The sequence below is a fragment of the Buteo buteo genome, chromosome 9 (assembly GCF_964188355.1).
Source record: "Buteo buteo chromosome 9, bButBut1.hap1.1, whole genome shotgun sequence".
In the NCBI taxonomy this organism is placed as follows: Eukaryota; Metazoa; Chordata; class Aves; order Accipitriformes; family Accipitridae; genus Buteo; species Buteo buteo.
The window spans coordinates 5094774-5115060 of record NC_134179.1 but is presented as its reverse complement, the minus strand read 5'-3'; the positions used below and the strand labels follow the sequence as shown (position 1 = coordinate 5115060).

At 47.8% G+C, this 20287-nt stretch overlaps 2 protein-coding genes across 8 annotated transcripts in view; both read left to right on the top strand.

Annotated features, from left to right (window-relative positions):
• The first annotated feature begins 772 nt into the window (after positions 1–772).
• The window catches only part of LOC142034202 (TLC domain-containing protein 5-like), a 58117-nt gene continuing 38602 nt past the window's right edge, over positions 773–20287 (top strand). Inside the window, exons 1-3 of one of the 3 annotated variants that reach the window (XM_075035032.1) lie at positions 773–969; positions 3668–3864; positions 4488–5031. In XM_075035032.1, the coding sequence (XP_074891133.1) occupies positions 3669–3864; positions 4488–5026 (735 nt within the window). In that variant the 5' untranslated portion in view covers positions 773–969; position 3668 and the 3' untranslated portion in view covers positions 5027–5031. Of the gene's footprint in view, positions 970–2938; positions 3078–3370; positions 3865–4487; positions 5257–20287 lie in introns of those variants that run through there. The other 2 variants (XM_075035033.1, XR_012651549.1) reach the window with 2 other exon arrangements.
• On the top strand, positions 5390–16824 carry TLCD5 (TLC domain containing 5). 5 transcript variants are annotated; one of them, XR_012651548.1, is made up of 5 exons: positions 5522–5585; positions 7159–7337; positions 12091–12290; positions 12713–13458; positions 14730–16824. XR_012651548.1 is itself a non-coding variant. In XM_075035027.1 (4 exons), exons 3-4 carry the CDS (start codon positions 12092–12094, stop codon positions 13249–13251), a joined length of 738 nt encoding a protein of 245 aa, XP_074891128.1. In that variant the 5' UTR covers positions 5522–5585; positions 7159–7337; position 12091; the 3' UTR covers positions 13252–16824. The 5 variants fall into 5 exon arrangements, 4 of the variants coding, with proteins under 4 accessions (XP_074891129.1, XP_074891128.1, XP_074891130.1 ...); XM_075035027.1 differs by having other exon boundaries at positions 12713–16824; XM_075035028.1 differs by lacking the exon at positions 7159–7337 and having other exon boundaries at positions 5390–5585; positions 12713–16824.

The window sequence follows — 20287 nt, the reverse complement described above, 5'->3', positions numbered from 1 at the left end:
AGTTGTAACTTGGTTACTGATTTCAGAGTCAGCTGACAGTCTACTTAAACACTTGGTAAAGGCTCCCAGAGGTTCGTGAGCCTCTTTGTCAAAAAAAGACCAAAAATAAAGTTGTGAAAGGCAGCTGACTATTTACTATAATATATTTACAAGTTACTGTACCTGTATACGCTCTTACAGTACAGAGAAGAAACATCAAGATAAAAATCTGGTTCTTAACTGACAAGGACTATTCCATTTAATTTTCAGAAATTTCTCTAAGTAATTTGCTCCCACAAAAGCAGCACTGCATAGATTTTGGAATGTTATTTCTGAAAGCTGGGAGGGAAATTAAGAATGTATTAAATGCTCAATAACGGTATCTGTCCATTAGTATTGCAGCTAAGATCAAAGCCAAGCTCTGCCAGGTGTTGTGCAAACACATCATGAGAGCTGATCTCCACTGAAAAGTTTATAAACACAATAACAAGTCTCTCAGATTTATTGATAAAGTGGTTCTGAATAGGAAAACAAACACTAGCAGCTTGTTTGTTTCACAAAAAGCTACAGTTGGAAAGGAAAGGTCTTCATTCCCCTGTCTTCTAGGAATACTTCCAGCCTCACAGGAGCATCTCAGGGATTAAAAATATACAGAGCAGGAAATTCCAGCTTTCCAAGCCTAAGAGTCACCTCCCACAGCCATAGATAAACAATGCAGGGAACAATTGCTCACAAGCAGATGTGCCTCATAGTGGCTATAAGAGCTCACATAATCTCCTGAACGACCTGATCTGCTACCAAAGCAGCCCTTGTGCCTGAACAGTCTCCACGGTCTCTGTCCCTACTCTTCTCTTGAGGAGAAGAACTCCTCCGCTCCTCCACCGTTGGGACTTAAGCATCAGTGACGTGAAGCCCATGTGGGAGTGAAGAGCCAGCTGTCAGCTGAGGGCCTGTCTAAAAACACCTCTGTGGGTCCCATCCCTATTGCTTGTGAGTATAAGGGGTGCAACCCCATTCATCTTTTATTTTTATCTGTGGTCTGGTCATTCACAAGCTCTCTGGAGAAATGAGCCAGATCCCACTCAGCTCCAAAATCAAATCGAGGACATGGTATGCCTTTGGAAGTTAAGGTCTGTCTGTAGGTAGACCTCTCTCTCTCTAGTTCCTGCTCTTTTTCTCAGCCAGAGACAACCGAACTGGCATCCTCAGCATACAAAATGGACAAATACTCCTGACTTTGTATTGACAGATGCTAGAGTGCATATCGGAGATGCACTCCTGTTAATGACTGACATCAAGGGTGACTTTTCCACTTAACTGCAACTCCAGAGCTCTAAGTGAGTGTACAGGCCAGATAGGAGGTGGGGTACCTGATATATCCATGATGTTTAGCAGTGAGCAAGTTCATGCAGGACTGAGAAAGGTTGGAAAATTAACAATTTGCTGTTGGTATTTACTTTATTTTATTGTTCATTCCCCTTTCTTTCCCTGTTTTCCACCTGTGAGGAGAGTGAGTGCAAGCTGGGAGAACAGGGCTCTGGTCCTTGCCCTTCCCAGTTTTCCCTGTCGCCTGAAGGGAGACTTTGAGAATTTTTAAGTGTTCAAATGATCCCATCAAGTGCCTTCATCATTCCTGATGCTCACAGCGTTGGGACTTACAGTCCTGGTAGAATTAGCATAGATCCTAACACTCCAATACAACGCCTTCAGTAGCTGAGCTTAAATTCAGGCTCACCTTTACAGATGGCAGCGGGGACTAGTGCCCGAGCTGCAATGCGATCCCCTTTCTCTGTGCCGGGGGTCCCTGCCTGCACAGCCTGGGGGCTTCGCTTCAGAGTGGGGGCCAAAATGCTGGCAAAGGAGAGAAAAATCAGGAAGTTTTAGCTCAAATATGAGAGCAACCTATAATCCACAATTCAACTAGAAGCATATTTTAACGTGCTTTAATTTATAACACAGAGAAACATCCTATGGAGTGCAGCACACACGACAGGCCTAAGTGACCATAGATGAGGCCTCTCACGCTCTGAGTGATTGGTTTCACTCCCGGCATAGAGCTTTTGGCTGTAGGGAGGGTTTGGGTTGTTTGCAACACCCGATCTCCTTTAGACAGTTTTTCAAGCAAAATGAATAAACAGAAATTACATGGTACCAGCGCTGAGAATGCTGTCAGGGCTTGGAGGAAGCACAGCCCTTTCCTGGTTACTCACGCCTGCCTCTGCCCGGCCCTGGTGCTCAGCCCCAGCTCAGCTCCTCGCTCACTCATCCTGTTCTGCGTGTTCCGCGTCACATCTCCCGGCACACGCCACGCCACTCCCCAGCTCCGGATCCAAGCAGTCCCAACCTTTCCGGCTGCTCTCTCAGCCTCCCCTCCTTGCAGTCAGCGCAGGACAACACAAAGGTGGGCACCAGAAGCCCACCCGCCCGGCTGCTATCTTCAAAACCGGTACAAAACTTGAAAGAGACCTCCAGGACGCTTTTTTTTTTTAAAAAAAAACCAAAACACAACACCAGCAGGACAAAAGCACCTCCCCTCTTGCCTGATCCACCTTTATTCTCCACTTTAGTCTCCTTCATCAGAGAGAACATCCAGCCACATTAAGGTCCGGGGACCCTCTGGGACTCTTACAGCGGGAAGGCTGAGGCTGGACGGAGGTACCAGCCCGGCTGACACACTCCAAACGCCTGTCCCCTCATTTCGCCTACCCGGTTTCCCCTTCCCCGCACCGTCCCCCGGCAGCACGGCCCCTCTCCCTGCCCCGGGGCACGCAGCCGCGCTGCTCGGATCCTTTTTTTCGCCTCCGGGGTAGGTAAGCGGGGCAGAGCAAACGGGGATAGGGAGCGGCTGGGGGCAAGGGGAGCTGCCCCGGCCGGGGGCGGGGAGGGGAGGGAAGGGGAAGGAAGATAAAAGCCTCTCGGGGTGCGCCGGTACCGCCTCCCTTCCCGGGCAGTCCCGGAGTCCGCAGCCGGGCGGCAGGTCCCGGTCCCGGTCCCGGTCCCGGTCCCGGTCCCGGTCCCGGTCCCGGTCCCGGTCCCGGTCCCGGTCCCGGTCCCGGTCCCGGTCCGGCAGCAGCAGCAGCAGCAGCAGCGAGCCCGGGGTAAGGAGCGGGCAGGAGGGCGCCGGGCTGCTGGGTGACCCCGGGGCAAGCGCTGCCCTGGGCCGCGCCGGGGGTGCCTGTTCTGCCCCATGCCCTGCGGGGGAAGGGGGTCTGGTCCCCCAGGTGTGCCGGGCTCCCCCCCCCCCGGGGTGTCCCGGGTCCCCGCCGCTCTGTCTGCCGGCCCCCGAGGGGGAGCTGAGACGCTTTGGCTCGGGAGGGGGGGGTGTGTGCTGGGATTTTCTTTTTCCCCAGACGCGTTAGGGTCTTGGTAATGAGGAGGGGCTTGCAGGGGAAGGGTGCTGAAGAGGGCTCAGGACAGCACATGCTCACGGGAAGGGTACAAGGCATCTTTTGGTGCTGCTTGGTTTGTTTTGCTCGTGTGTGTTTTGCTGTTTTGTGTTTGGTTGGTTGGTTTGGGGTTTGGGGTTTTTTTGTTGTTTTTTTGGTTTTGGTTTGGGGTTGTTTTTTTTTTTTTCCCCCTTGGGTTTCCATGACTGGGCTGGGGTGGATACTGAGGCAGATAATCTGCATGAACACCCCTTGCCGAGAGGGCTGCTGCGCTCATGACGCCTTTGCTCTGTGTTCAGCAGGATGGTTTCCATTGTTCTCGAGGTGACCTGCAGCCTTGTCGCCTGGCTGTTTCTGTACACCTGCTTCTGCTACCGGAACAAGCACCGTTCCTCCGAGTGGAGCTGTCGCTTGGTCACCCTGCTGCACGGGGTGATTGTCACCTGCCTCTCTGGTTACGTTGCTCTCTTGGATGGCCCCTGGCCTCTGAGCCATGCAGGTATGTTTGGAGTCTTACCCTGACACGTGTCCTTGTCATGCAGTGTGGACACCTCTGGTTCTGTTACAGGTGGAGCGGGGGGCTGATTGCTTTCGTTGTCTGTTCTCTTATGTGTATGTTTTGGGGGCAGGATTTTAACTCTCTTACTTCTTCTCCAGCCCTTACCACCTCTTACTGTTAATCTTTCTATTCTTGCTTGTTTGTTTTATCCATGTACATAATGAAAGTTTTCAGGTTGGCAGCTTGAGTTTATTGCAGCATTAGGTGTAGCAATGTGTTGAGAATAGGCCAAGTGCTGTTCATATCTTTCAGGGTGTAATAACTCTTGGCATTTGGCTGTGGCGTTTTGTTTGCTGTTTTCTGTCATTAAATCCCAAATAGTTCTGCTGATGGGGGTCAGGCTTTCCATTGCTGCTGTCTAAAAGGGTGGAGAGAGAAAGAGAAACAGAAGTGTGGCAGGATGGGATGGCCTGCCTGGGTATGCTGGGCAGGCTGAAGTTTTAGCCCATAGGATCAGGCTGGAAACTGAGGAGGAAAGAGGCATACTCACAACCTTTATTGCTGCATATTGTAAAAGAATGTCTCAAATAAGAACCCAGGCTTATGTACATCTTTCATTTCAGGTTCACCAAACACATCTCTTCAGATCCATGTGCTGTCCCTGACCTTGGGTTACTTTATCTTTGACCTGGGCTGGTGCCTATATTTCCAGACAGAGGGAGTCCTAATGCTGTTCCATCACACGCTGAGCATCTGCGGCATGATCATGGTGCTGGGGCTCGGGAAGTCTGCTACAGAAGTCAATGCTGTTGTATTTGTGAGCGAGATCACCAACCCACTGCTCCAGACCCGTTGGTTTCTGCGGGAAATGGGGTGTTACCACACTTTCCTGGGAGAGGTGGTGGATTTCTTGTTTGTGTTCCTCTTCCTGGTGCTGCGAATCGGAGTAGGAGCTTTGATCCTGTATGCGATGGTGACATCCCCTGATCCCAGCTGGCTCCTCAAGGCTGGAGGCCTGGCCATGTACACTGTATCTTTGGGGTTCATGCTTGAAATATGCCGCTTTGTCAGGAGGAAAATGATGAAAAAATATCATTCCTGGACAAGCCTGAGGAGTAAGAATGCACCTGTGAAAACTAACGGGCACTTGAGAGCTCATTAATGGGTTGTGGATGACAATCCCTTGGGCTAGAGTCCTGGCTACTGAAGACTATTCCTGTGAAAAGATCTCCTAAAAGTGATGTGGAATTGACTTTCTGGCACTGGCAGTGGTCTGGAGGAGATGAATCAGCGCTATGAACATGGGAGAGCTGAAGGAAGAGGGGTTTGAGTGGAAAACTGAGGAACCTGACATGTCTACTGAACTCTGATTCCCTGACTTCTCCACCAACGGTACAGTCTCAGCAAGGGTGGCAATGCCAGACCTATTCAGTCTACAACCAATAATTGCACAATCTGTATGTTCTGTACTCATTTTGGAGGTAGAATTATTTTGTACTGTAGAGCCAGAAAATCAAATCTGAAAAATCCTGTCTTCCTGCCAGTGGGACCAGGTAGGGGTGTGACCTAGCAAAAATTTACTGAGCCTCACTCTCCCTTAATCCTGGAGTTGGACAACATGCTTGACTAAGTACTTGGATGAAAGCCTCTGAACAAGATTCAAGTGCTTGCAGGGATATAGTGGAGTTGTCCTTTGAGCGTGTGAAGTGATGGTACTTGAGGTGAGACAATGTTTTACCTCATTATTTGTAATGATACATTTCTTTTTTTCCCTTTTTTTAAAATACTTGCATTCAAGCAGATACTGATCTTAGAGCAGTGTGACTTCACTGGGATTGACTCAGGCCCTTGCAAACTCCCTTGCAAACTAGAGTCAAAAATTAGACTTGTGCCAATAAACTCCATAAGCAGGTGTTCACCTAGCCTTGGATTGCTTTAAAAAAAAAAAATATCGGGCACTTTGTGGGTGAGAGATGATAAGAGAAGAGCCCTCTCTGGATGCTTTTTCTGTTCTGGGGTTGGCTCATTTACAAGCCGCTTAAGCTGAATGCATGGCTAACAAGTCTAAGTGACTGTATTTTCAGGGGTGACTAATGTTCAGGCAGATCTCAGTGTAACATCTGCTCCCATACCAGCAGGTCTCAGAGTATGGACCAGTTCTCTTGGTTTTTTTACCTCTCAGAATCATGTTCTGACATTCCCCCTGGGGTTTTAATGTGAATTTCCCTCTATTTAAGGCTGCAGTTCAGACTTACTCTCCCATAAAAGCCTCACTTACAGCTGAGAAACAAATGGGCTTGTGTTGCCCTCAGGCTTAGCAAGGCTGGTTGCCTTTCCTTCCTGCTTTCAAAGATCTTGTTTAGAGGAGCTTTTTTATGGAGCTAAAAAGCCCCTGAAACAGCCTGTGTGGCTCTTGCTCAAGTGAGGTGTCACCCCTGCTGCGGAGATGAAGGAGGGGAGCAAAGGGAATACAGCTGCTGTGGGGATGCAGCCTTACTAGTTCCTCCATGCCTCTTATCTCACTGACTCTGGCACTGTTCAGGGCAGATATCTGCCTTGGTTGACGGTTAGAATAATGTGTCTGGAGAGATTAGAAAATGACATGAAATAACCTAATTTTTGACGTGCCCTCTGAATGCATTGCAGCTGTGAATCCAGGCAAGTTAGCAGGCTAATATGTTTTTCTAAACAGGAGCCTTGCACTCCTGATAGGTTGCCAGCATTGCTGTGGAGGGCTGGCCTCGTGAGGTATGGTCTTGCCAGAGTCACTGTGCTCTTCCAAAAAATCCGATGAGTGATGACACTTCTAATAAAGTTATGTTCTCTTTTTAAAAAGAAACGGTTGCTGTAATGTTCTTTTGTTCCAGGTCTTGAGGAGGCAGCTGAAGTTAATGCTGAGGAAAACAAGCTTGAGGGTAACCTAAGCATGCTAAGGCTAGTAGTCATTGACAAAGCTCTGGCTTATGCCCTTCGTGCAGTTCAGGAAGGAGTAAGCTGGTGGGGAAACAAGCACAGATGGAGCCATGTGCTGTGGAGCTCAGGCTTGAGATGTGAAGGATAGATGAGGGTCAGCTGAAGCTCAGATTTGTGACTAATGTACCCATAACCTGCCTTGCCAATGAATCACGGTCAGTATCGCAGGGAACTTAAGAATGGGCCATTAAACTGAGGTGTTTGCTCTTGATAGACACGAGGTCACAGGGTAACTGTTAAAATCTAGTCATGGCCCACATTGCAGGTTCCCTTTCTTTTTCTGCAGCACCAATGCCTCTCTGTTGCTGCGTTTCATCCTAGGAATGACAAATTCAGAAGGCTTGGGTTGCAAGGTGGTTTGCCTACACTATCTTTGGAGAAGCAACTGAAAGTGTGAAAAAACCTTTGGTGTTATGAGATGTCCTGAGCCACTGCTGAGTGGCTGTTTCCAGCTGAGAACCTGCCACTGCTGGGCCAGGACTCTGCTGTCTGGAGTGGAGGTGGGTCTGGGCTTGGCTTCCAACAAGAAAACTCCCTTCAGCTGAGGGACAATAACCCAGTGCACCCAGCTTGCTTGCATACAAAACAGAACTGATGGTAGTTATCCTGTGAGATTTGAAGAAAAGTAAGTGCCCTCAGGTGGTCATGCACCACATCTCATCTAAGGATAGTTTTAGTGTTAAACTCTCTAATGTGATGCTCGAAAAGCATCTGGCTCCACCCTCAGTATCCCATTGGATTTCTTATTTGCTAACATTTCAAAGAATGTAATTTTTAATACAGGTGCCTGATTTTTATCTGTCAAATATCCTTGAGGGCTTTTACAGCCACAAAAAGTGAGCATCAGTCTTGGCCTATCACTGAGGAAGGCCATTGGGCTCTCGTGTATTTCCAGTTTATTTTTGGACAAGAAGTCTCCCAGTGTTTCGCAAGTTAATACCTTCTGTGACCCGTTGGTACTGTAAGCTCTTGTTAGAATAGGTACAGAAAGAAGACAAGAAGAAAGAATGTACTGCTGAGGGAGGATGTAGCTATAGTAAAAGGGGTAGCAGTGTGAGCAGAGGTTCCTGTCCTGAGCTGTTTTGCTGAATGGTATTCATCTGCAGGCAAACTGAGCCAGTGCAACTCAGCCTGCCTATTTAAATGGCTGACTCTGCACAAAGCAAACAAGAAAATTAGTGTATAAGCTGCACCTAACTTCTGCTACAATCCACTGGGAGATGATTTAACTTGCCGCCTTGCATCTTGCTAGATGCAAATTTTGCACACTGTATGATCTAGGACAAAACCACCCACAACTCCTTCTCTACATTCTACCTCGGGCATTAAATGGTCCTTGCCTTGTTAGGACTTTCAGAGTGCTCTTCCGTGACCATCTTTGTTGTTCTTCCTGGCTGCTCAGTTTCTGTGCTATGAGTCAATGTTAGCTCTATAGCTTTCTGTCTGTCAACGCTTCTTTATCCAAAGCTTAATACTAGAACATCTCCATCTCAGTCATTATTGGGGCTATTGGAGGGGGCCCGGTGCCTGGTCTAGCAAAGGTGAGGGAAAGCAAGATGAGACCTAAGATTTGTCAGAGAAGCAAATGCACTATTAATGCTGGTGAGGATGTTGTGCTGAAACAGCTGAAGAATGAGTATCTTGTAGCAATAGGAACCTGTGCCTGGCCTGAACTGGAAAAGTAAGATAGAGATCCAGCTGAAAATGGGCTTATTACAAGTGCTGTAAGAGGCAGGACAAGCAACTGCCACCACCTGTATTTCAAAAGGTAAAACTTGACAGGATGAAGGAAAAAAAACAACCCTACTTCTGGGTGTGAGAGGTTGTTTCGGCTGCAGCTTACAAAAGGAGTGTGTTGGTTGGAGGAACATTTGTGTAAGCTACTTTAGGTGTCCCGCATAAGCCCTGTATTTTGCTGCTGTGTGGATGCAGATGAAGGCGGGCGAGAGAAAAGATGTGGGTTAGCATTGAATGCTTGTAGCGAGAAGAAATTGCTAGGCTTTGTAACTGCTGCATAAGCATTGGATGAGAGGGTACGTTTCGGGCAGGGCCGTGTGCTTTCCCAGCCTGCTGAAGCTGCAAGCTCTGTGCTGCGCCTGGATGCTAAACCCCGCGGGGTACGCTACCTTGCAGCGGGTGCTATCCTGACACGGTTTTGCAAGTTCTGCAGAACGGCGGGTTCGCGCCAGGCGCTACCTGGGTGCGAGCGGAGGGAGCCCAGGTCTGCCTGCCCGCAGCCCCTTCTCTTTGGGACGCGTGAGATGACCGGAGCGGGTCCCGGGTGCGTGGGACTGATCTCCCGTGCCCACAGACTGAAGCGATGATGCTCCGTGTGGGTGCGTGAGCCGGGGGAGAACCTGACCCCCCTCTCGTTGGGGGAGCGACAGCCTCCCGGGCGCTGCAGCCAGGTCCTCCCCGCCCGACAGAGACCCGCCGGGTAGAGCAGTGGGGGCCAGACCCCGAGGCCGCCGGCCTCTCGGCTGGCTTTAGGAGCCATGCGGCTCCCTCCTTGCCGTCCCTCCTCCTCGCCAGCAGGTGCCCCTCGGCCGCCGCCGCTTCCTCTTCCCGGGCGGCGGAGGTAGGCCGGGCCGGGCCGGCCCCAGCAGCCGCGTCCCTCCAGGTGGGTGCTGCGGGGCCGGGCCGAGCGGGAAGGGCCCGGTCCCGCCGGCTTGCCCCGGGGCGGGCGCCTTCCCCCGCGGCGAGGGCGGCCGGGGGGGCCCGGGCCCGGCTCCGGCGGCTGCGTGCGGCCGGTCCCCGCAAAGCTGCGGCAGCCGCTGGGGAAGAGCGGGGCCGGCGGGAGCGGGGGGAGCGGGGCTCGTTCGTCGCCAGGCCCGCGGGGCGGCAGGGAGGGAGGGAGGGAGGGAGGGCGGCTGCATCCCGGAGAGGGAGGCTGCTGGCTGCGGGAGGGCTCGGGTCGGCTGGGCAGGCTGCGTCCGTGGTTTGGGGGACGTTGTTTAGGTTCCCTGGGCTCCTCCATTTTCTCATTTGTACAGGGGAAGGGGAAAAAAAAAAAAAAAAGAGATAACAGTGCTTTGCTGGAGGTGCCCATCTCGGTTTTAAGCTCTTTCAGGGAGGGCAGGGCTGTTCTGGACTAGGATTTTAGGCTCACGTAATTATTGCAGAGCCTGCTTTCATTTGTGACCCCATTGCTACTGGTGGTACAAATGATTATAACTACTGATATTTTTAAGGGATATTGCCCTTTCCAGTGTGTGGGGGCAGGTGTAAATCACAGGTGCAATATACATTGTATGTGCTCATGACAGATACTGAGCTCTGATGTGCAATTGGAAGGTAGTCCCCATCTTTCTTTCCAGGGAATGGAGAAACATCTTCTTCACAAGTAGGTGTGGAAAACGCCTCAAAATGTTTAAAAGGTCATTTCTCTTCCTTCTACCAGCCTTCTTCAGCTGGTCAATCCCTTTTGTCACATCAGAATTCTTCCAGCCCTATTTGCCCTGACTCTAAATGCTTATGGACCTCAAGTACCAGGAATGTTAATGGAAACACCTGCTCAGAGCAGTTAATCACATCCTTATTTCATTTCCCCATGTTCCTGAGGCCCATTATACTGTAATGGTTTTGTTTACACAGCCTCCTAAGTCATTCCTAGTCATACTTGCAAGAGGCCAAACAGGAAGGTTAGGTATTGCAAATCTGACTCCTCATCACGTGTAGTCCTTTTGGTGTTCCCCAGCCCTGGCAGAGAATCCAGCACGCTGGTCAGAAGGTACCAGCAGGACCAGTGGTGCTTTTGCTGTTACGCAACTGGAAACTCAGGTATCCCAGAGCGTGACTCAACTTCTTTTGATGTGCTTCCCTGAATGCTCAGAAGTAATGAGACACATCTTATATTTCATGGAAAGGTATTATAAATAGGAACAAGATGTAGATATTGGAGTATTTGGGGGGCTTTTAGCAACAAGAACAATATCCTCCACAGATGTTTATGCCCTGTAATTTTGTTCTGGCAGTATGTCTTTTGCTTGTTTGAGAGATTCTGTATTGCACAGTGAGTGAGGGAAGGTGTATAAAAGAAATACTGCTGAAAAAATCTTGATGGGCATGGCTTCTAATCCTTTTGTATCAAAAAGATTTGGAGGTCTTGGTGCCAGAAGAGATGGAATGAAGTCTGCAGTTAGGAGGGTTAAGTGGTTTTCACCTTGTCTTGCTCCTCTCAAACTGCAGAGGAGGGAGCATCCAGTGCCTTGGTGAGGAGAGGGGCAGGGCAGGGCAGGGGCACTTGTGCACTGCAGCCAGGGGTAGGAAAGGGACTGGCTGTGAGTGCTTGGCTGCTCCCAAAGGTGGTGGGCTGCTTCATCCGATCACCATTTGCTGGGGGGTGCTTTGTTCTAATCTGAGCTTTGTCCTTGGACGCTCATGAAGAAGCCTGAACTATATGTTGTTTCACTGGAAGTTTTCCTGGGGAGGACAAGGGGATTTTACAGTGGTTTTTTTCCCCCAAATTGTCCTGGAAATGTGTTGATGCTAGAAGGTTAAAATTCAGTAGCAGGAGGAGATGGCAATGCCTTTGTGTTTCTTTTGACCTATTTGCAATTGGTGTCACTGCACTGGGAAGATTGATTAGCAGTGGACCTAGCAAGAGACTGTGTGTGTTTTGGGTTTTCTTGGTTTTTTGTTTCAGGAGAGGAGGAACCAAGCTAGCAAACAGCGTGACAGGGTGAGTAGGTCAGGTGGGGCAACACAAGCAGACCAGTCAAATGCAGATATATGGGCAGGGAACTAAAATGAAGGGGCAGGTGTAGCTCTGGATCAAAGCCTTATTGCTGGATGTGGTGCTCCTCAGCCTGTCCCTCAGGCAGTGCAGATGAGCACTAACGTATCCCAGCAGATCCTGCATCATAGACTGGTTGGGGAAGTCCCCCGAGCTGCTTTACCAAGTCGTGGTATGTTTTCTGTTTAACCAGGCTAGGAACTCACTAGCTTGCAAGGTCATTGCTTTCAGTGCATCTTCCCACAGCTGAGGTGATGCTGGTGGGGGTCTGTCTGCTGGTGGCCACATGGTGAATCTGCCCTAATTCTCAAGGATACGCTTCTTTGATGTAGGCCTTTCCCCAGAGGAATCGCAGTTCCTCTGCAGAAAAACTTTGTCAGGAGCAAGCAACACCATCAGGAAACAGCACTGTACGCTCAGTGCTGGGATGGTTATGGGTGAAATGCTGTACTGGGTTGTGCTAACACTGCTGAAGGCTAGAGCTTCTGATGCATTTTGTTTTTCTGTTCCTGTGACAGGATGCTGTTCGCTCTGCCTCTGCGGGTAGCCTACAGTCTGCTTGCCTGGTTCTCTCTCTATGCTTGGTTCTGCCATCGCTACAAGCACCGGAATTATGAATGGAGCTGCAGGCTGGTCACACTGACCCATGGCATCCTTGCTACCTGTCTCTCTGCTTACATTGGCTTTATTGATGGTCCCTGGCCTTTGAGTCACCCAGGTGAGTAATGGAAGTCACGGTCCCAAGTCCCCCAGTGGGTGATGGCACAAAGTGGGGTTCTCCTACCACCTCAGTATCCAGCCCACTTGAGGAATGATGATTGTAATGATAGCTGAGCTGCTTTGTGATGGAAAGTACTAGAGAAATGGAGAGACTGGTACTGTATTTTGCTAGTGTAATGGCCCTCCCCAGCTGCAATCTGGCAGAGCGTGTGATCACGTTGTGTGGCCATTACATGCATGCAGCTGTTAGACTAACAACTATAGTATTGTGACTTGTCTGACTTCTCCAGCTGAGCTGTGATCAGTACAAGCTAATACCAGCCTGCCAGTGCTGAAGGTAAATACCCGTTCCTTGTCTCAGATCCCACCTGCTTGTTGCCTCCATGCTTTAAAGCTCTGTCTGGTGTCTTTATATTTCAGGATCACCAAACACAACTCTTCAGGTACATGTGCTGTGCCTTAGCTTGGGCTACTTCCTCTTCGACCTTTGCTGGTGTGTGTACTTCCAGGCAGAGGGTGCCCTGATGCTGGCCCACCATCTGGTGAGCATCTTGGGCATCACAGCATCGTTGGCACTCGGGGAGTCAGCTGCGGAGGTCAATGCCGTCATCTTTGGTAGTGAGATCACTAACCCGCTGCTGCAGGCCCGCTGGTTCCTGAAGGAGATGGGATGTTACCACAGTTTCACAGGCGATGTGGTGGATTTCTTCTTCGTGGTCCTCTTCACTGGGGTGCGGATTGGAGTGGGGGCCTGGCTGATGTACTGTGAGCTTGCTTCTCCCAAGCCCAGGTGGTACATTAAGCTGGGTGGTGTCATCATGTATGCTGTCTCCTGGGTTTTCATGGTCAGCATCTGTCGCTTCGCTAGGAGGAAGAGCATGAAGAAGTACCGTGCTTGGAGGAGTCGGAGGAGTGATGAGTTACACTTGAAAACTAATGGACATCTGAAAAACCACTGACTGGATGCTGAGTAAAGACTTCCTCGAGTTCACAATCTGGCAAGAAGGGGATCGTGCCTGAAATGCCACTGTCGGGAGAGGAGCCAACACACGTTAGCAATTCTGGAGCCAGATTTATCCCTGGCATAACTCCACTGAAATCCATGGAGCTATGCCATGGATTCATTGGACCTGCAGTGTTTGGCCTGGCAGAGGCTGGCTCAGTGTGTACGTAAGCATACGCTAAATGATATGAGTGAAAGAAGGGCTAATTTTACAGACTAAACTTAACTAGTCCAGCAGTGCAGGTGTAAATAGCAATGTTAGTAGCTAACTCCTTCAGCACTGGTAGAATCTTGGAAGAGAGGAGAAAATAACAATAGATCTTCATGTTCAGTGTCCTGTGCCATCTAGACAGCTAGAGTGACTCTTCATACTGCTAGGAAGAAGCATGTTCTAGTGTTTCATTGGAGTTGGGATTCCTGGCTCTTCCACCAACTCGTTATGTGACCTTGGGCAAGTCATGTAACTCTAACTCTGTGCCTAATTTCCCCATCTGTGAATTGGGGGTGATGGAGCTGATCCATCTGTGTTATGCACTTTCAAATCTTTACTTGAGAGGTGCTATATAAATGCAAAATGATGGTTGTTACCTGCACTTTGTTCATTATCCCTGTGTTTCCTTTGGGAGAAACGATTTTGGTGGTTGAGCTAGAGCGTGACTCTAGAAAGAACAGGTTTTTTAGGTAGGTTATTGTTTCCTATCCTTGCTAATTCCTTTTAATAACTTATTAAATAACATATTGATAACTTGGTTTTCAGTAGTGTCCAGAAGCTCTAATTAGCACTGGCGCCTTGCAGGACTAGGTGCTCTGTATTCACACCCAAAGACACAGCCCCTGATAGGAAACACTTTTCTGACTTTTTATCTCCTCTTCATCCCTGACTGTTAAACCTCCACCCACACCCTCCAAATACTGCTTTTAGCTCTTGAGTGACCAACACTCTCTGTTATGAGAAGCCCCACCAGGACTTGCCAGTAAGTGGTTTTCTGGCTGATGGACCAAGCCCCGATTTGTCTGCAGAAAGCCAAAATTCCCTCTGCTGTGCTTATTGGCCCAAATGCAGGCATAGCGTGGAGCCAGCCTGAGACCAAATGGCATGCCTTGAGATTGTCAGACAAATACCTTCCCCAAGCTGTAAGTAACTTTTAAAAATAAGAACAGTAAATGCAGGGTGTTTTACTGCAGCAATCTGCAAACAATCTGTACTTGCCGGTTTGGGCAATCTAAAGGGAACAGGGTCCAGAACGTGATTTGTAGTGAAGGCTGTATATTTCTCTTGCCCTCGAAAGTGTCACCCTGGATTCAGACAGCATATCTGAACCTAGAGTCTGCCACAGTGCTTGGGGATAGTGGGGTACTGTAGGTGAATGTCTGGGAGCTCTATGGAAAAATGATTGAAAAACACTTGAAACTAGCATTAATGTTTTTCCCCAGGACCATAGATACCAGTTTTGACAAGAGTGTTTCCTCTGATCCAAATTGGGATTTCTGGTTGAAGAGTGGCCAACATGCATCTTCAAAACATGGTGGCTAAGGCAGAAGAGCTACCCAGCTTCAAGTCTGTCCTCTGCTCTGTTCAAGCCAGAGACTTAACCTTGGCTCTCCATCATCTGAATTGATGCCTTGACCCCTGGGCTTTGAATTCACTTCTGTCTCCCTGGTTGGATCTGGGTCACTTTATAAAAGTGAGCATTTTACAGCCTAATAATTAAAGGAGAGAGAGGCACAGAATCTGGCCTTTTTTAAGCAAAAAAGTGAACCTCACTGGGAGAAAAAAGTAAGTGTTACTTATCTGATCCCATTTGCAGGGAAAAACTGTCCCCCAGTTGGCAGCTTCTGGTGTTTATTTCACTGTATGTTCTTAAGCGCTGTTCCTTTGTTATTGCTGTCATTATTATGATCATTTATTTTGAGCCTCAGCACCAGGCCTCCAGTGCAGCTCAGGTGCCAGTTCTGCTGTGAGCCTTGCCTGTTGCAGCCAAAGACCTGAAGAGCCCAAAGCACTTCAGATTAGCAGAGCCAACTGGTGGGCGAGCTGGTCCTGAAAAGGAAACTCGACTCATTTAGCACAGCGCAGTAATATGACTATTGAACCTTGAAGGGAGACAAGAAGGGCTGGTTGGGTCTTGCTGGTTCTTTCCGAGCTCTGTTGCTGCTGTCGGGCATGTCAAAGAGCCTTTTTGCCTCAGCTTACCCACTTTATTAAGTGGGTAGAGTATTAGCTACCTCGCGGGGTGTTTTAATTTGTTAACAGTAAGCCACCTTTGATGAATACTTGGTGGTCTGTGTCAAGCTGTGCTGCATAAAGGCAAAATGCTGTTGCTTTGAGTGAAGCACTTCTCACTATGACCCGTCATCAATACTTTGTTACATGAACATGGCACTTCCCAGCATCTGGCTTGCCTCACAAAAGCAGGAGTCCAAGGTGTTTTACAGTGGTGCTTATGGGTAGGAGTCAAAAGGAGTAAGCTAGACACATGTAAAAATCAGCCATCTTGCTTCTTGTTCAGGTGGACTCCCAGGTTGAAGAAAGGATGTCTGGTGGGTTTTTTCTAGTAAGGATTACAGTAAATTTGGAGCCAAAAGAGTTTCAGCAGCCAGCCTGACCAGGGAATAAGGGCTTTCAGCAGCAAGTCCAAGTCCTGAAGAAATGTAGGTGAAAACAGCCTGTCCATTTCTCAGTGTGGCTGTTGACTTGCCCACCAAGAAGAGTTTCCTGAGCAGTTGTGATGATTTGGACTCTGACCTCTGCTGAGGTCTGGTGTGCAGCTTAATGCATGGTTACAGCCCTTCTGTGGGGGCTGTGCAGCCCATACCTGCCCAAATGAATAAGATGTCAGTTAGTGACTGCAGGTATCTATGAAACACCTTGCGTGACGATGTTTTGAAAGATAATGCACTTAATGGCTGAGTGGTCCCCTTCTTTGAACTTGGGGGAAACTTGTTTGGAAGTAGAGCACTGTGATCAATGTTGAGGCTTTAGAATTTAAACAAGGGCACCAGAAAATAAAAGAGCTATTAGGAATGGCTTTATGAGGTAGAGCTAGCAATGATGTCTCAGAGCAAGGTCTTGTAGTCTGTCTAGTGGGCCCCAGCATAGAATCACAGACCCAGAAGAAGTATAACTTTCAAGCTATGGAGCACATGGTGGGACCTGTCCTCAGGCTAGTCCATAATGGCTAGAGCAAATTGTAAAAGGAAACTGCAGAACTAGTGTGAAATAACAACTTGTGTTTGAATTACTGTGTAATAGCAACTAATGTTCCACCAGTGAATGGTGTAGATGCTTTGTATTATGTTTTATAAAATAAAGATTATTTAATTATACGAGGAATTTGTTTTCTCTCTTTGGATGCAATTCTTAAGTTGTATTGTGTATTGTTGGATGAGTTGGCATTGCCAGTGTAAATGAACAAAGTGATGGTCGGTGGGTGCTTTTTAGGGAGTGAACCAACAACTTGTTAGCTTTCACCATTTTTGCTTCTTAGACATGTTAACAGGCAGAAAAACCACTCTTCTTTGCAAGGTTGTCCTGAGGAGTACTTGGTAGTTTGGTGTTTGCTAATAGGTGCTTTCAGGTTGTTGACTGGCTGAACAGGGTGCATTTCTTCCATAGTGTTTGTTCCCAGGCCTTTCACACGCCTATCCTCAAGCAACTTGCAGAGCAAAAATGTTTCCTTTGCTTTCCATGCCTTGTATGCTAAAGGAGAAGGTTTTCCTGTGTTTCCACACCATGAACCATGAGCTCTTCTCATTCATAAACTAAACATTGTTGCCTAGGAATTGCTTCATTGGAACATTTGATGGGAAGAGAGGTTTTTTTAGCATTATTTAATATTGCGTGGGGGTACTTGCAGCTGTAGAGATGACCCAAAGTCAGCACTGTGCAAAGGTGCAGATTTAGTCTGGGGTCTGAGTCATGCTAGTCTGTTTCTCCACGTGCCTGCTGTGGTGTTATTGCTTACGTACTGGGGAGCTGTCTTCATTCAGAGCCAGAGAGAAACTGCAGGGCTGTGCAGCTGCTGGGAGCTGTGTATATCATGTTCTGTTCACGCCCCAAAACTCCCTGGGCAGGACTGACTGTGCCACATAATCTGCTGTGGGAGATGTGAGCTGCCAGGAGGATGTTGTGCAGGCCTCAGGTCTGTTTGCATAGGGGCGTCTTTTGCCCTTGATGCAGTAGCTTAGCACTGGGAAAGCCACCAACACACAGAACAGCTTTGTCACGTGATTTAGAAAGTTGTGCACTCCTTTTAAAAGCTCTGCTTCAAAGGATGCTCCTAAAATAAGAGGAGAGGAAAACATTTCTTTCAGTGATGCTTTCACTGACTGCAGTAAGAGAGCTAGGCACCAACAAGAATTTCTGTGAACCAGGCACTGTATAGACCCAGAACAGAACAAAGGCCCGGCCCTGCATGGTCTGTGCCTGCAGCTCTGAGTGTGTAGCCAAGCCGCACTCAGGAAAGACCTAAAGTGTTGTGTTGGTAAAGAATAGCTACTCTGCTTTGCTTATGGTCACAGCATTTTGCCAGAGCACACCAGTATGCCAAAAGTCTGTTTTCTATAAATAGTTAAGCCAATTTAGTTGTTTGGATGTAACCCTTAAATCTACCTCAAAATCCTCCAGCGCTGGGGAGCAGCTGTGTAGTGTTGAGCCCTCTAGAGATGCTGGCCTCTTTACGCTCTACAAGCAGCAAGGCTGCATGATGAAGGGGTCTCAGGGACTGCAATCATTTATGCTGGGGGTTTGTTTAACCTCTGAGTTAGTCCAGAAGCAGAGAAGAAAGTACAGCAGCATTCTGAAGCTTTGCTTTACAGCTGCAAGCATCTTCCAAGTTTCACATCTTCAGGAACAACATGCCAGAGTCTAGCCTTAAGTCAATGGGCAAATATGCTTTGACTATAAAGAGTGAAATCTGCCCCCCTACCCCCAATTAATTTCATTTTTTGTCTTCCCATTATTTCTTTTAAAGCTGTTCCTTCCCTGCTGCCTGCCTTTTACCTCTACTGCTGGCCCTGCAGTAAAGCTTTATGAAATTAACCTCTTTCAGTCCTCTACCCTCTTTTTCTAGTTGATCTCCTTATTTGTGTTTGAAGAAATTGCAATCTTATGATATTCAAGGCTTTATTCCCTTGCAACAGTGGTCCAAGCACTGGTGTAAAAACATAGCATTTTAAGTCTTTGGAGTCTGTTATTAGACTAATACCAGTGCTGTCAGCAGGTCTGTTTCTTGGAGAAAAAAGGATGAGAGAAAGTTTTAAGCTTTATGGAAGTCGTGGGTATGTTCCTTATACTTGCAGGCTTTGTATAGCTTGGCTGGAAGTAAAATAACGTCTGCTGCCTTTTCCAAAGAAATCAAATTTCAGAGATGGAGAGGGAACCAGTCAGCATTAGCTTTGTGCTGCATGAGCAATTTCTGGGCAAGGAGCAACTCTTTTTTGGTTATACCAATATACCAGCAGATTTCTCTGTCCAAGTCATCTTCAATATGTGGTCTAGTAAATCCATGTAAGAGAAGATGTTAGCTTTTGCTGGCTTTGTCCTGTTTCCCTCAAGTTCCAGGGGGAGTTTGGCAGCTGATAAGTTGGCAACATAAGGGATCTTTAGAACATGACTTTAAGAAGGAACTGAAGAGATCAAGGTGTATGGAAAAGCTTTTGCAAAGTAAGAACAGTTTGCCGGTAGTTAATTTTGTATGGGAAGGAGAAAGTGTTGGTTTCTGTGGCTTCTCAAATGTTACAACGTACAGGTTTTCAGCAATGCTTCTATTATGATGTTGTTTGAATTATGTATCATGTCAGAAGGTTAAGATCTGTTCAGTGTAACTGATAATCCTCAAATGCGATGAGAAATAATGTTATTCTCCATCTCTTTAGATTTTACCCTAATAACAAATAACTTTTTTTTTTTAACACCACCCCCCCCCCCCCAATCAGAGGACATTGATTCTAGCAGAGAGCAAGAAGGAAACTCATGACAGAATGTACAGCAGCTTCATCTGTCCTTACAAAGGTTGCTGTTTTAATTATGCTGATATGGAAAGAAAGCTTAGTGCTATAAAAATGCTTACTGCAATGTGGATTATCCAGGTTTAGGAACTGTAATAAGCTGTCACAGTAGAAGGTCTGATAGATTAAGCTATCTGTGTCTCAGCTAAGTCAGCAAAGTATTGCATTTGTGTCCAAGTGACTTAAAAGCATAGACCAGCCCTGTATGCATTTCCAGGATTTCCAGTGAACTGCATGCAGAACAAGCTGCCTGTCTGTAGGGAGCAAATCATGTGCCTATTTTAAGGTAAGAGATGGTAAAAGGCTTTGAAATGCATAGCAATGTGAAGCACAGCACAAATTCATGGGGTTTTTTTTTCAGATTAGGGTTGCATCCAGATGTCCGTTAGTGGCCATTGGATTGGTCATATCGGTTTCTGAAGCAGGTTGCATCCATGTCGCAGTGAAGCTGGGTAGCATCAGCATAGCATCTGGCTGGAAAATGCAGTGGATGGGCAAGGAGATAGACATGTGTCTGGATTTGATTCAGGGTATCATTACTATCTTCAGCTCCCTCAAAAGTAGAATCTCAGCAAATAATGAAATCCCCCACACATTCTCAGCTGGCTCAGAAGAATCTCATGCTAGAGCAGTTCCCCAGGATCAAAGGGTGCTGAACTAAGCAGCAGCTGTTAGTGCTTAGGTGAGTTTGACTGGATGGAATTGCAGGGTACTACAAAAGAATCAGGAAGGCAGGAAGGTTTAAGTTGTGCTAAGCTTGAGTGCAGAGCCAGGCTTACCCCAGTCCTGACACAAGGCCAAGGTCCTGTCCGTTCTTCAGGAGTTACAAATTTATATGCATATTTGGGAAATGAGCTGTCTTCTCTGTTAGCCTTGGGAATCATTTCCTCTGTGCCTTTCCTCTCCAGCTGTGCAAGGAGTAAAGGTTGGCTGTTGCCTTCCAAAAGCAGCTGACTTTTTTTTGCCAGAACGGCAGGTGGCAT